The 16663-nt window shown below is 36.9% G+C and overlaps 1 protein-coding gene across 1 annotated transcript in view; it reads left to right on the top strand.

Annotated features, from left to right (window-relative positions):
- Positions 1-8129: 8129 nt before the first annotated feature.
- Positions 8130-16663, top strand: part of LOC132378208 (collagen alpha-6(VI) chain-like) — a 126204-nt gene continuing 117670 nt past the window's right edge. The window contains 2 exon segments of the mRNA XM_059944918.1: positions 8130-8403; positions 8514-8568. Of these exon segments, the coding sequence (XP_059800901.1) occupies positions 8130-8403; positions 8514-8568 (329 nt within the window).

The following is a 16663-nucleotide window of genomic DNA, read 5'->3' on the forward strand; positions in this document are numbered from 1 at the left end:
TCTGTAGACCTAAGAATTTTTGAAAGCAAGATAATAGTTTCCCGATCTCTAATATGTTAATTTCCCAAATACAAGGTATAGGCAGTTCCCGGGTTACGTACGAGTTCAGTTGGAGTCCATCTTTAAGTCGGATTTGTACGTAAGTCAGAACAAGTATATCCGGTATTATTTAGCATCAGTTAGTCAAACGTTTGCCTTAGTATATAGCATATATTTTATCTTTCTATGCATATAAAACACTTAAGGAATGTAGCTATTCCAATAATTAAACCACTTTGTTGCTTAGTAATAATTGTAGCTTTCATCAGGGCAGGACATTTCACGTGCTCCATTATTCTCACTTTATCTGTTGTCCTTTAAATTTGTTCCGATTGTTGACCGACTGTAGCCTAATGCTTTACCAATGACCGATGGCGTTTCACCTCTTTCCAATCGCTTTATTATTTCTACTTTATTTTCAATCGCGATCACTTCCCGTCAATGGAACAGAAACACTGCAGGCGGTAGGTCCTAACCTGCGCCGGCTCCCGAGATCTGCTTGGTCCTAAGGACCACAGCACTGAATTCCCCGGGTGCTGAACTGCACCGCACTGAGACAGGTTAAATGGGGCAAGTGGGGTCTGTGCTGGGTTTGGGTATTTGATCCTCCACAATATTCCGTGTGGGAATTTAAAATGTAGGTTCCAGTGTTTTTTTTTACAAGGTCGAGTTGCGAGCTCGATATCAACCCAGCACAGATAGTATGGGAGTCACTGGATCGACATCAACCCAGCATGGGAGCAGTCTGTCACTAAATCGAACTCAGGAACCTCCGTTCTCTAGCCCAGTGCTAATCTGACCGCGCCACCAGCCGACGGGAAGGGGGGAGAGGGGGGGAGTGGTCAGGGTGAATCTTACTAAGAAAAAATTAAGCCAAATACAAAGTTAAACACTCAACACAGTGACAACGGCAACGACTTAAAATGGCGGACAGCGTTCTCCTTCCTTGGTTCGTAAGTATGAGTTGTTCGTAAGTCAGACGTTCGTAACTCGGGGACTGCCTGTATTTTGTGAATCAATCTGGTACCATCTGCAGTAAGTAGCAGGACTTGTGTGATAATTATTAGGAATCAGCATGACAATAACAAGAAATTTCTCATGAGATATACTTCCTTGATTAGTTTGCCAGCATATTATGTTTTCTCACTTTAAACACGTGTATTGATTTTAACCAGTCAATGCAAGTAAAGGGCAGGAACACAATATTGTGTCCAGTAATTTCTGTGGTATACTTGGTCAATGAACTTGGTATCTTCTTCTCCTCTAAGCATTCTTTGGATGAATTATTGGGCCACCAACCTGGAACAAAGATAATTAGCGAACAATTATTTCACTTTCTCTCTCACTGTGAAAGAAGGCAAGAAATGGATTTCTGTGAAATTCGCAGCAGACATCACACTATTTGCTTAGAAGGAAGCCATTTCAATTATATGGGGATTTACAGATATTGGTGTACAGCTGTGCCTAATGGGATGAAAGCTTTAGTTTCTTAAGTCTTTTTTTGCCCTTTTTTTGCTCCTGATTGTTTTGATTCCTGTAGTCAAAGAAAATCCTCAATTAGGTGTATAAAATGATGAGAGGCACTGATCGTGTGGAGAGTCAGAGGCATTTTCCCAGGGCTGAAATGGCTGGCATGAGAGGGCACAGTTTTATGGTGCTTGGAGCAGGTACAGAGGAAATGTCAGGGGTAAGTTTCTTATGCAGAAAGTGGTGAATGCGTGGAATGAGCTGCTGGCGATGGTGGTGGAGGTGGATACGATAGGGTCTTTGAAGATATTTTTGGATAGGTACATGGAGCTCAGAAAAATAGAGGGCTGTGGGAAACCCCAGGTAATTTCTAAGATAAGGACATGTTCAGCAGAGCTTTGTGGGCCAAAGGACCTGTATTGTGCTGTAGGTTTTTGATATTTCTATGTTTCTACCTACAGGTACGATCTGAAAAAGCCTTACATCTTTACTCTAGCATTGAAATCTTTTTAAATTAAGTGCCAATATATCATTTGACTTTTCAAATTTGTTGTTTCCCCACTTGGTAATTTTCATCATATCTCATGAATTATGCATCATACACTGGGGTGCTCTCTTCAGTTACCTGATGAGGCATCTATAGCCTTTGGCCAGGAGCAGATAAAAAATGAGAGGAGATCTCATTGAATGACAAAATATTCTGACTAATGGGGACACTTGTAGAGAGAGAAAATGGAGAGAAATGTTAAAGCTGTGAAACATACAGTAAATGAGACTATTGCTGAGAGCTGAAGCCAAAAGAGACTGTGGATAGATAGATCAAGTGCATCTGTAGAGAGAGAAAACTTGAATCTGAATTAATAGTGCAGAGAATAACCTGACAGCAGCATTGTCATCTGATGCAAGGTGAAAATATAAGTTATTGAAAATTGTTGACAATGAGCCTGGAAGGCTGCCACTTGCCTGGATGGAAGATGGTGTGTGATGTTCCTCAAACCTTCACTGCAAACACGTAAGGAGTTACAGACACATAAGTGTAATAGGAAGAGGGATGGAATAGATTTGTACACTAAAAAGCCATGGTAGAATTTCCCAGAGTAACAGTTAACAGTAGACCATTAATTAAATCCCGAATGAAAAGCAACTGCATGATCTTGATTGTGGTAAACAGCTTTGAAAAATGTGTAGAGATCTGCCTCTGGGATAGGCTGGTGGTATGATAGTTATGGATATGAAATGCATTTGCTGTAACCTATGAGAATGTAAGTGCTCTAAAGAATTGTAAAGGAGCCTGAGCTTTGACCTCTGAGATCAACAAAGCATCATTTGTGTCCTCCTGATAATAATGATTATTTGTTTTAATATTTCACTGACTTAGTTAAACCTAACGGGCATTTGGATCTTTGATCTGAGATTTGGGAAGTGACATACTATCTGGAGTCTCTTTCACATCCACAAAACTGTCTCTGTTCCCCTAGCTATAGGATCCCCTAAAATCACTATACTCCTCTTCTTCTCCTCTCGTCCCTTCTGAGCCACAGAGTCTGGCTCATTACCAGAAATATGGTCACTGCAGCTTCCCTCGGGTAGGTCATTCCCCATCGACAGTACCCAAAGCAAGTTAAAATTAAATAGGAAAAAACTATTTCCCTTAGCAGAGTGATCAGAAATCAAGGGTGTAGATTGAAAGCAAGCTATAGAAGCAGTGGAGGGAAGATGAAGAAAAAGTTAGTAGAGCTGAACTCTGTTTGAAAGATTGGTGGTGGCAGAAATGCTCGTTAGACCTGAGCATGTATTTAAAGAGTTCTGTCTGGCAAAGCTTTAGATATAGTGCTGGAAATGGGTATTAATTGTGTAGTGCTTTTTTGATCAGTACAGAAACTATGTACCAAGTGGCCTCTCTTCTATATTGTAAATTTTCTCTGATCCAAAGAATCACCATCAGAGGAAATTCTTTATCTCCATTTACCTTTACATAGTGTTTGATCGTCTTTAAAATCGCTATTAATTCACTCAAATTGAGAAAGGTGATCATGATTGATCAATATTGTGAGCTTACTGGGCATTTAGACATGGAGGTGAATGAACAATACCGCTTTTCTAATTGGTGTCTGATGGTCTCGCTTGAATTCCTCAGCAATGGGGTATTCTGTCTTTGTAATATTTATTTTTACCTTTGATGTCATTCCCAATTACCAGAAGATTCTTCATTTAGTTCTTCCCACCCTGTCTCTTGCAAAAATGCTATCCCCATCTCACAATTCCTCCATTTCTGCTGCATCTGCTCTCAGGATGAGGCTTTTCATTTCAGTTCCCGCACATCTGCCCTCACCCCATTTGCCCGCCACTCCACTCAGGATAGGGTTCCCTTTGTCCTCACCTACCACCCCACCAGTCTCCAGGTCCAACGTATAATTCTCCGTAACTTCCACCACTTCCAATGGGATCCCACTACCAGGCACATCTTTCCCTCACCCCCTCTTTCTGCTTTCCACAGGGATCACTCCCTACATGACTCCCTTGTCCACTCGTCCCCCCCCATCCCTTCCCACCGATCTCCCTCCTGGCACTTATCCTTGTAAGCAGAACAAGTGCTACACCTGCCCTTACACTTCCTCCCTCACCACCATTGAGGACCCCAGACAGTCCTTCCAGGTGAGGCGACACTTCACCTGTGAGTTGGCTGGTGTGGTATACTGCGTCCGGTGCTCCCGGTGTGGCCTTTTATATATTGGTGAGACCCAATGCAGACTGGGAGACTGTTTCGCTGAACACCTACGCTCGGTCCGCCAGAGAAAGCAGGATCTCCCAGTGGCCACACATTTTAATTCCACGTCACATTCCCATTCTGATATGTCTATCTATGGCTGCCTCTACTGTCAAAATGAATCCAAACTCACATTGGAGGAACAGCACCTTATATACCAGATGGGTAGCCTCCAACCTGATGGCATGAACATTGACTTCTCTAACTTCCGTTAATGCCCCTCCTCCCCTTCTTACCCCATCCCTAACATATTTAGTTGTTTGCCTGTTCTCACTCTCCCTCTGGTGCTTCCCTCCTTTCTTTCTCCCAAGGCCTCCTGTCTCATGATCCTTTCCCTTCTCCAGCTCTGTATCACTTTTGCCATTCACCTTTCCAGCTCTTAGCTTCATCCCACCCCTTCCGGTCTTCTCCTATCATTTCACATTTCCCCTCCCCCCACTACTTTCAAATCTCTTACTATCTTTCCTTTCAGTTAGTCCTGACGAAGGGTTTCAGCCCGAAACGTCGACAGTGCTCTCCTTATAGATGCTGCCTGGCCTGCTGCGTTCCACCAGCATTTTGTGTGTGTTGTCTTCATTTAGTTCCCTGATTTCATAGGAATGCTTGGATCACAGGAAAACCAATTTTACATTTCCTACTGTTTCTTTAGGTGCTGTTAATTAGTTATGAATTTTAAGAGTCACTGGTGGATCCTAGTAGATATCAGTTAACACTTAAATGAATTTTAGTCAAATTCTGTTGAATTGTAATTCTTGAGCGGACCTGAGGTGCCACCTCTCAGGTGAAAATTAAAGCCAGAATCTATCCTCTCATGTGTCAATGAAAGGTTCTGTCTATTCAAGAAGTTCTTCTGGTCACTTCGTGTGTAGTCAATTCTTTCCTTTTAGACAAAAACATGTCTCAGATACATCAGGCAAGATTTCCTAAATTGTCTGTCATTGGCTTTTCCGAGAATTAACATGTCCTCATTATGCTCAATTCCCTCATCTCCGAAGTTCTTGCCAAATTCCCAAGACAGACCACATGGATGCTGAGAATGCATCTAAAATTTATAAACCAGAGATTCCAATCTTGAAAGCTATTTACAGTGATAACATGGATTACGAATGTTCTTATAATTACAAGCTAGCTTAACCTAAGATCATGTTAAGTGAAATTACAAAGATTTGAAAAACAATATAATAATTGCATAATTATGAACCATGTATGCAATTACCATGATTATCTTTTAGTAAGTGGGCCTCTGTCGGTCAGAGTTGACCACGGATATTGTGTCCTAGCTGTCTGGATATGCAATCCTGGGCAGTACAATATGGAGAGCAAGCTGTTACCAATGTAACAAGCTCCCCCTCACCACACATCTAATAAAACCATAGGAATGGCAGAGACTGATACATTTTGGTACTAGCAGTGTGGCAGAAGTTGTCAGTCAGCATTGAACTTAACATAGGACTGTCTTAGAGACGCGAACTCCTGGATTTTCCCTCTGGGTTTACTCCCGAAGCCTTCCCCACGAGTGAATATAGCCGCAAGGCAGTGGAGGTTTGAGATCAGAATTTTCCTTCAAACCCCATCTGCCTAAAGCGTCTGGTTTTGAGGCACCAGCAGCCCACCTTTTCCCCTTCTCCTGTCAGTAGAAATGGTTCCACGGGGCTTAGTTGCTGGACTTGGTTGTCAGAGGCTATTTGAGGCACACCCCAGTGGGAACATTTAACAGGTAGTGGGAGCTTGTCCCCATTACCACTCCCGGCCTTAACAGCCATAGGGAACCTTTTAATATACATTGTGGAAAATGCTGTTAGGTTCTTTGTAAGTTCAGTTCAGAATTCATCTGGTAATGACTTGGCAGGGTTTACAAATTGCCTCAGTTTTACTGAACTACAAAGAGGCTGATCCCTGCCCTAACACTAACATTTGGTTTATGAACAGGCAGCAGCTGCAGTATAACAACATTTGCTATATTAAAAGGACTGCATTTAATCAGATGTGAGCTCCTTTTTCCACAAATTGCTGCGAAATAGTGACTGCAATAAAGAATATTTACTGTTGAGCCACTGGAACATACTGCCCGATCATAGGTCAGTTATCGCATTGCTGCTTTTGAGATTTTTGTTGAATTGATTGTCATTCTCCCTGAATTACAACAATGACTACATTTGGAAAGTAATATATCTTTATAATTTGTAAAATTAGGTTTCAAAAATGCACATAATTCTTTAAAGGCATTGGGTGTGATGTCGGGCAAGGATAAAATTTTCAGCCCATCTCTAATCACAAATGAGACAATCTGCAAAAGCTGGAAATTCAAGCAACGCAAATAAAATGCTGGAGGAACTCCAGATGCTGTCTGTCAAGCTGACATCCTCCAGCCTTTAATGTTTGCTGCCCATCTCTAAATCTCTTTAAGAAGATGTTAGTGAGCTGATTTTTGAACAGCAGTGTCCTTTCATGAAATATTCTTGCAATCCTTTTACCTAAAAGATTTCTTCAACTTTAATCCGAAAGCAACAAATGAATAACAATATATTTTTCAAGTGAGCTGGTGTGTTTAATGGTTGAAAAGAGATAAATATTTAATGAATATACTGTTGGTGGCTGGTAAAAAGACTCTTACTAGTAAATGGTTATCACAGGAGAGCCCATCATAAATGCATGGATGGAAATTACAATGGACATTTACAAAATGGAGAAGATAACAGCATCTGTTAATCATAAGCTGGAACAATTTGATTCATACTGGGAAAATGGTTTAACTACATAATATCTCATAGGCCTGATTTCATTCTCACAAATCAATGAATATGTTGTAAAAAAAGATCACTCCCTACTTGTAGATAGTTTATTCCTTTTGCTTGTTTTTTCTTTCCACTCTTTTCAATGAGTGGATACTTCAGATAAATTGTGGAGATTTGTGATATATATGATTATATCATATATATGCAAAATGTCTGAAATACATCTTATGGAAATGTTTGTTTGATGATGAACTTTAATAAAAAAATTACAAAAAAAAACACGAGTGGCTCAGATGAAATTTTCCTACGTAATAGTCAACTGCTTGTGTCTTGATGTAGATAACAGAATGCTTCACGTCCAAGTGAGGTGGGGAACATTTTGTAGTAAATTAGTTAAGGCACAAGAATTTATTTTCCATTGAAAATCTGCATGTTATTTATCTATATCTGCATTTGCACAGTTTGTTCTCAGTTAACAGTTCCTGATCTTTACAGTTTACAATTACTGTTCTAGAGATTTACTAAGCATGGTCACAAAAAAAAACTCAAGGTTGTACGTGGTGACATATATGTACTCTAATCATAAATATTTCTTGGAACTTTGAAATCCCATCATTTAAATGAAGACATTACTGAGAAGTAATTTTGAAATACTGATAAGACCATAAGATATAGGAGCAGAAGTAGGCAATTCAGCCCATCGAGTCTGCTCCGCCATTCAATCACGGGTTGACCCAATTCTTCCAGTCATCCCCGCTCCCCTGCCTTCTCCCCATAGCCATTGATGCCCTGGCTAATCAAGAACCTATCTGTCTCTGCCTTAAATACACCCAATGACTTGGCCTCCACAGCTACTCCTGGCGACAAATTCCACAGATTTACACTCGCTGACTGAAGTAATTTCTCCCAATCTATGTTCTAAAAGGACATGCTTCAATCCTGATTTCGTGCCCTCTTGTCCTAGAATCCCCTATCATGGAAAATAATAGCGACTTCACCTTCCGGTTACGGACATGTAAGACATAGTCGCTTCTTGTCCACCTTCAATCTCTCCTTTTTCTGACTTAAACTTTGAAATTTTGACTTTATTCAGTCGGATCTGTAGAATAACAGTTATAATTATGGCTACTCTCAGAAGCACCAAAAGAAATCCTGACCTTGGCAACGGAAAGCCCAAGAAAGCTGACAAATTCTTGGAGAAACCCCCCTGGGTAATGAGGCTAGAATCTCAAATCAGCGATATCAGCATTGAGATAACTCAACTAAAAGAGAAATTCGAAGGAAAAGTTGACTCTTTGAGCTTTGATCTTAAAGAAGTTAGTCAAAATGCTGCGGATCTTTTTTCTCATTTGGAAAAAGCCCAAAAATGGATCGTTGATCTCGAAACTCGATCACGTCAGAATAATATTTGAATTGTTGGATTAAAAGAGAAATCAGAATCGGCCGACACACTGGATTATTTCGCAAAAATGTTTGAGTCTTTATTTCCCGGGGTTTGTTTACAGCCTTCAGATATCGAAATGACTCACAGAATCGGCGCATTAACATTTTTGAATCAAGGTAAAAACATACTGTTGTGCATTTTCTCTGTTTCAGAGACAAAGACCGTATTATTAAGCTTGCGAGGGAAAAAAGACTTTTCAGTATCAGAATTCAGACATTCGTTTTTTTGAAGATTTTCCACGCAAAATTGTTAAGAAGTGTGCTGGATTTGCATCTGTTATGAAATCAACGTATGAAAAAAAGCTCATTTTCCACTGCTCCAGTATCCAGCAAAATTAAGGCATTTTGTCAAAAAGTCTAGCTTTCATATTTTTGATGATTCAGTCGAAGCATTGAGTTTTATTTTCCGACACATCCGATGATGAGTCTGAAGCCTAAAGCTTGAATGATTTATAATGGCTTGATTGTCTCGCAGTGGAAAGAGTGATGAGATTGGAAGATCTGATGGTTACAGAAGTCTTTACCTTAAAATACATTTTTATCTCTGAAAAATGTTTTGGATGGCTTCAATTTCAGAAGACATATAGAGAGAATTGTTGATAGACTGTAATAAGTTTGAACCTTTTAGAATTTTTTTTCTGCAGCATTTAAATGAATTAATTGTTTTTTTTTGTTTCGTATGCTTTTGTAAAGATTTTTTAAAGTAATTATTCGGATTTCTTTATGTTTTAAAGATAGACGGGACAATTTAAAAATGGAGATTCTTTCTCTTCTGTGCAAATATTTCAAGAATTGTTTTGGATGTGTTTTTCTTTACTTATCTAATGTTATGCAGGTTACTTTCAATTGAAGGTCGTTTTGTTTTACAAGAAAAACACTTTCCTTCCTAGTTAATTATACTGAGATATATGTTGACAGTAATGAGTTTTATGTTTGGTAGAGGGAGGCAGAGATTTTTTTTCTTTCTCTTTTTTTTTACTTAGGTAGGCAGAGTTAGCTTTTCTTGATTGAAGTCGATTGATATCAACTTCTTTATGAGCTTTGTAGTTTGAGTGGGATTTTTTTTCTTTTTTTTCCCCTATCATGGAATCCCAGAGCACACGCCAATTATTTTTATTGTTGTTCATCTCCACCATTTTCGACTACCTTATCCGGACATGCGTCTAACTATTCTTTTTAGATACAAAGTTCCATGATGATAACTAAGCTGTTAAATATTTTAACTTGGAATGTTCATGTTTGGAATAATCCTATTAAGCGTAAGAAAACATTTAAAGTTAGTAACCGAATCCAGCCTGATATAATCTTTGCTCAAGAGACGTATATCAGGTTATGTGATAAAAATCGATCTTTTAAATTTTGGAAGGATCCTCAGTTTCATGCAAACTCCCGGAGTAAAACTAGAGATGTCTCTATTTTTATTGATTCCAATATTCTTTTTAATCAGGAGGATATTATAGCTGATATTAATGGTAGATTTTTGATTGTTAAAGGAATAATTTGTAGTAGGAAAATGGTTTTGGTTAATATTTATGGACCAAATGTTGATGATCCCTCATTTTTTAAAACTGTTTTTGCTCTATTACCTGATTTAAATAAATATATATTATTAATGGGTGATGATTTTAATACATGTCTAAATCCTTTGATGGATAAGTCATCATCCAAATATCAACCTAATCGTTCTGCATCATTTATTAATTCCTTTTTAATTGATTAGGGTTTAATTGAGATCTGGAGGCATATGCACCCTTGTGATAGAGAATACTCTTTTTTCACATGTTCATAATAAATATTTGAGAATTGACTATTTTATAGTTGACCCTGGACTTTTATTTAATGTTCAGAAATATGAGTATGATGCAATCGCTATCTCTGATCATGCTCCTTTAAACTTAATATTTGAACTGAAAGATGTTGTTTTTACCAGACCATTTTGGTGTATTCCAGAACATTTATTATGAAGTTCAGAATTTGTTGAGTTTATCAAAGCTCAGATAAAAGAGTTTTTTTCTCCTTAATAATATAGGAAACATCTCTAAGTTAGTAATTTGGGATACATTAAAAACTTATCTACGCGGTCAGATTATTTCATATATAGCTAAACTGAAGAAGCAAACAAGAATGGAATTGGATAAACTCTCTAAACAAATTAAAGATTTAGATAACATTAATGCAATCTCTCCAAATGTTGTTTCATTTAAAAGAAGAGTAAAATTACAATCACAGTATAATTTATTACTAACATATCATACTGAAGGATATTTGCTTAAATTGAAAAGTCAATTTTATATTTTTGGGAATAAAAATAATAAGCTCTTAGCTTCTCAATTAAGAGCAGCTAGAGCTAAAAGACAAATCTTAAAGATCCATAAAAATAATGGAGATATAGCAAGTAATCATGAGGACATTAATAATACTTTTCAAGATTTTTACTCTGATCTTTATAGATCTCAATTTCCTGCAGATTCCTCCAAAATGAAGGTTTTTTACATAAGATTAAATTTCCACAAATTTCTGTTGAAGATCAACAGATGGTTGATGCTCCAATTACTGAGCATGAAATTCAGAAAGCTATTTCATCAATGCAATCAGGTAAAGCTCCTGGACTTGATGGTTATTCAGTGGGATTTTACAAAAAATTTGAAAGATTACTTTCTCTGTATCTTTTGGAAATATTTCATGAATCCTTTGAGAAGAGTAATTTACCTTTTTATGAAGCATCTATTTCCTTAATTCTTAAAAAGGATAAAGATCCTTTTGAATGTTCATCATATAGACCTTTCTCGCTATTAAAGGTGGATGCAAAAAATTCTCTCTAAAATGATGGTTAATCGCTTGCAAAATGTTTTAACTAAAATCATTTCTATGAATCAAACAGGCTTTATTAGAGGCCATTATTCTATCTCTAACATTCAGAGATTGATGAACATGATATATTCATCATTATCTAAGCAACCTCAATGTGTTATCTCTCTCGATGCAGAAAAGGCATTTGATAGAGTTGAGAGGCCATATTTGTTTAAAGTATTAGAAAAATTTGGTTTTGATAATAATTTCAGTAGATGGATTCAAATGATTGATAAGAATCCTATTGCCACAGTCATTACTAATAATTGCAGGGTTTTTTTCTCACTTTCTTGTGGCACTAGACAGGGATGTCCATTAAGTCCTTTATTATTTAATCTTGTATTGGAGCCTTTAGCTATAACACTACGTGAAGCTAAAAATATTCATGGATATGAATGGAACCATACATAAGATTTTTCTTTATGCAGATGATCTTTTTTGGTTTTTATTTCAAATCTTGAGGAATCAATTCTTAATCTTTTGGAAACACTTAAAAATTTTGGTAAATTTTCAGGATATAAACTTATCTTGAATAAAAGTGAATTGTTTCCATTATATGTCCCTGTTAGTATATTTAATGATATTCCTTTTAGAATCGTTAATACATTTAGATATTTAGGTATCATAATTACTAAAAAAAATAATGATCTCGATGAAGCGAATATAATTACTTTAATGGACTCCATGAAACAAATACTTTGTAGATGGAATCCATTTAATTTTTCTTTAATAGGTCATATTCATGTTGTGAAAATGATGATTCTACCTAGATTTTTATATGTTTTCCAAAATATACCTATCTTTTTAACTAAAAACTTTTTTGATCAAATTGACTCTCTTATTTCTTCTTTTATTTGGAACAATAAGAGACCAAGAATTAACAAGTATCATTTACAAACATCTAGAAAAGATGGTGGGCTTGCACTTCCTAATTTAAGACTATTATTGGGCTGTGAATATTAGACAATTATGTTTTTGGTTATATTGGCTTGATAAGAACCAAAAACCATTATGGGTTGATTTGGAATTGAAAGCTGTTAAGCAATTTAATTTAACTTCAATTTTAGGAGCTCCATTACCATTAGGGATCTCTAAAATTCCAAATATAAATCTCTATCTGGTTACTAAACAATCCCTATGGATTTTGGTTCAATTTCATAATTTTTCAAATTTTAAACAATGTAAGTTGTCTAGTTTTTTATGTCGATACTTTTCATTTAAACCGTCAACAACTGACCCCATTTTTCTTCTATGGAAAAATAAAGGAATCCATTCTTTTACAGATTTATTTTGTGATGGTTTATTGATGACGTTTGAAGAGTTAATTAATAAATTTTCTCTCGCTCATACACATTTTTTGCAATATTTTCAGGTTAGATATTTTTACAACAATATTTACCTAAGTTTCCATATGTACAAGAATCTCATTTGTTGGATACCAATTTGAAATTGAATCTCTTAGTGAAAGGTTCCAGTAGCAGAATTTATAATTTATTTTTGTTACAAAAAGAGAACCTATCACTAAAAATTAAACAAGATTGAGAGCGAGAACTTAATATGACATATGACCTTTGTTAATGAAGATTGGCTTTGAGTTTTAAAAAATATAAATTCTTCTTCTGTATGTGCCAACCATTGTTTAATTCAATTTAAAATTGTTCACCATTATTATTTAACAAAGGAGAGACTATCTAAAATATTGCCTAGCATTGACAACTACTGCGATAGATGTAAAACTGAAGTAGCTACTTTGTCACATATGTTCTGGTCATGTTCTTTATTAAAATCGTTTTGGAAATCTTTATTTTCTACAATTTCTAAAGCTCTGAAAATTAACTTATAACCTAATAGATTGACTGTTCCAGTTGGAATAGTTCCGTATCATATTCAGGGTATCTCATCTTCAGATCAACATGTAATTGCATTTGTTACACTACTGGCAAGAAGTGTAATGGAAGTGTATTAAAATGGAAAGATACTTCATCCCCTACATTAATTGAATGGTTTTCTCAAGTAATGTTATGTCTTAGTTTGGAAAAAAATTAGAAGTAGAACTTTTGATCCTTGATTCGATTTTGAGAGAAGATTGGGTTCTTTTGCCAAATATTATCATTTAATTTGAATTAAGTTATATGGTTTCTTTCCAATGTTATTTACTTTTTAAATTGTTTTTATAAATATGAAATGGCGGTTGATGACTCTTTTTGATATTTAGATGATGGTCAAACGTATTGCTCCAGGGAGTTGATTCCTAATGGGTTCCTTTTTCCTTTTTTTGTAGTTAGGGCTTTTTTTTTCCGAGTTAGATGGATTTCTTTTTTTCCCTTCTTTTTCCTATATATTTTATTTTTCCATTTTTATATTTAACAATCAGCTTTTTTTCTTCAGCTTTATTAATTGTATATATATTATTCTGTTGGAGTTTTTTTTAATCATTTTATAGCTGTAGAAGATTATGTACCAATAAAAAGATTCTAAAAATGAAAGATGGAAAATAACTTTGTCATATCTAATCTGGTTGGGCCTTTTAACATTTGGAATGTTTCTCTGAGATTCCCCCCACCTCCCATTCTCCGGAAATCCAGGGAATACAGCCCAAGAGCTGCCAGACATTTCTTATATGGTAACCCTTTCATTCCTGGAATCATTCTCATGAATCTACTCTGAACCCACTCCAATCTCAGTAAAATTTGATGAAAGCAAGCCCTAAAATGTTAAGTATATTTCAAGGTTTTCTTTGAATACAATATGAACATTAAAATAAGACATTCACTGATTCTAAGAGGACACCTGTTGGAAAAATGCACTCAATATATAATATACAATATGACACAATATATAAGTGACCTTTACTTGGAGCATATATTTCTTATATAGTTTGTGTGTTCTGAGGTTTATCTACCATCTTTGTAGTATATAATAGAAGTTAAGTTAATAATCTTAATAAATTTAAAGATTCTAATTTAGGAATAGATGGACAAAACTGCTTTACTGAGATACTCATCATCTTCAGTTTGTTTGCAGTCGCCATTTACTTGATTCAAGTAGAGAGTGAACCAGTTTTGGTGGGTGCATAGATCCTGGTGATCAATAAGTCAATTTACAACACAGAGAGCAGTTTGTTGCAATGTGCTATCATTGAACAAAAGTTGGTAACTATGGTTTTCTTGTTCTCCAGGGAGATGAACAGAAGATCCATCAAAATGGTTGATTTCACAACTGTACTGATCAGCCTCCTCTTTGCAATGAGTTTACCATCTGCTAGCTCTCAACAGACTGGTACCTTGCTTTTAAGTTGTAACATTTAATCTATTTAGGATTCTACCCAACCATTGGCTATAATTTTATTGCATGTTTTGCAGTATGTTCAAGTAGTTTGAATAATAAAGATAAAAGCCAGATTTTTGGGTAGCATTTACAAGTTGTTCATGTTGCATTCTGTTTAAAATTTACCAAGTACAGTTTTACAGTTGTAAGGGTAAGTGTAGACTTCAGCTTTGAAAGCAAAATGAATCATTATATAGTAAGATAAATGACTGGCTCTGCTTCTGTCCTGGGACCATAGAATAAAGCTCTTGTAGACAATGTAATGGATGACAAATGGCATGCATTGTTCATTTCAGAAACTGTTCACATAATTCACAAACAACGTCATTGGGTTGTGTTCACTTTAAGAGATGGTGTTAGACGTAGTGAAGTCAGTGTAAGACAATGACTTTTGTTCATAATGGAAGTGATGGGCTGTGGCTTTTGTTTAGCACATAAAACTAGTCGCATACTTTATTCACAAAATCTGACATTAGTGACCACGATGCTCTCAGACAATTCCGGAGTTGCTCAATGACATGCTGACCATCACAGCTGTTTAAAGCTGCTGGAGGTTTGGGAGCAGCATGCTACCATGTGGTTTGGACAGCAAAGGTTCAGCTTGTGCTGTGAGAATTCACTACAGATTATATAAAATTTTACTACATTGCAGCATCGCTAAGGAGTTCCAATACAGCCAGAGGGATAAGTATACAAGATAGTCTACCTGCACATGAGAAGTATGTTGCATTGAAAACTCAACTATTACAAATGATTGGACTGTTTGACTCTGATTGTGCCAAATAGTTGCTCTCCTTGCCTAGCCTGGGTGATGCTAGGCCTCCGGAACTAGTGGATCACATGCTTTCTGTCCTGAGCAATCACCATCCTTGTTTTAGTTTTAAAGAACTCTTTATGCAACAAATGATTGATCAAGTTTGCACAGCCCACACTAATATACCCATGAAGGACTACAGAGAGCTTGCTAAAATGGTCAATAGTCTTCACTCAGCCAGGCAGAGGTGAATCATTCTTTTTCCTTTTCCTGTCTTGATAATCCCTGTCAACAGACTCATGGGAACTTAGTCATGAGCTACCATCATGTGCTTGTATGCACTGAGGACGTTCCTAAAACAGCTGTTCCATTTGGCTTATTTGAGCTTCTGCACATTCCATTTGGGGTTAAAAAATGCAGCACAGACTTTCCAGCAGTTAATGGAACTGGCACCGGCACATCCAAAACTGAACACTTATCACATCTCTGCACACTTTTCAAGCAGCTATGGCAACTTGGGCTGATTATTAACCTTGCTAAATGCCAGTTCGGGTTGTCTACTATTGGTTTTCTCATGAACTGCTTCACCGCAGAAGACGTGACATTCCTTACATCAAAAGTTGCCATTATAACAGACTTACAACTGCCCAGCACTTAGCGAAGCACTGCAAATGTTTTGTAGTATGGTGAATTTCTATTACTGTTTCATTCTGCAAACTGCTGAATTTATGCTCCCCTTGTACAGGGCCTGAAATGCATGCCCCTAATCCAATGCTTGAGTGGGCAGCTGACATGACCAAAGCATTTGTTGACACCAAATGAGTTCTTTCAAATGCAACCCTATTGGCGCACCCACTCTGCAATGTACCTCTAGCCCTCACTAACGTTGCCTCGGACTATGTTTTCGGTGCTGTGCATGGACAGCCCGTTGGAGGTGTGTGGCAGTCGCTCCACCAGATGCTCCACCCAACCCGAGAGGAACTACAGCATGTTTGACTGTGAGCTTTGCAGTCTCTATCTAGCCATCCACCATTTTTGTTTTCTGCTGGAAGGTCGGCACTTCACAGCATTCCTTGACCACAAACCCCTCGTAACCACGATGGCCAAAATGTCAGACCCTTGGACTGCAACCACCTGGCTTACATTTCAGAATTTACAATGGACCTACAGCACATTGAAGGGAAAATTATGCTATAAATGATTGTCTCTCATGATCTGCTATTGATACCATAGACATTGGGGTCGACTATACTAGCAAGGCAGCTGACCAAGCCACCAACC

This window comes from Hypanus sabinus, chromosome 20 (genome assembly GCF_030144855.1).
Source record: "Hypanus sabinus isolate sHypSab1 chromosome 20, sHypSab1.hap1, whole genome shotgun sequence".
Classification (NCBI taxonomy): Eukaryota; Metazoa; Chordata; class Chondrichthyes; order Myliobatiformes; family Dasyatidae; genus Hypanus; species Hypanus sabinus.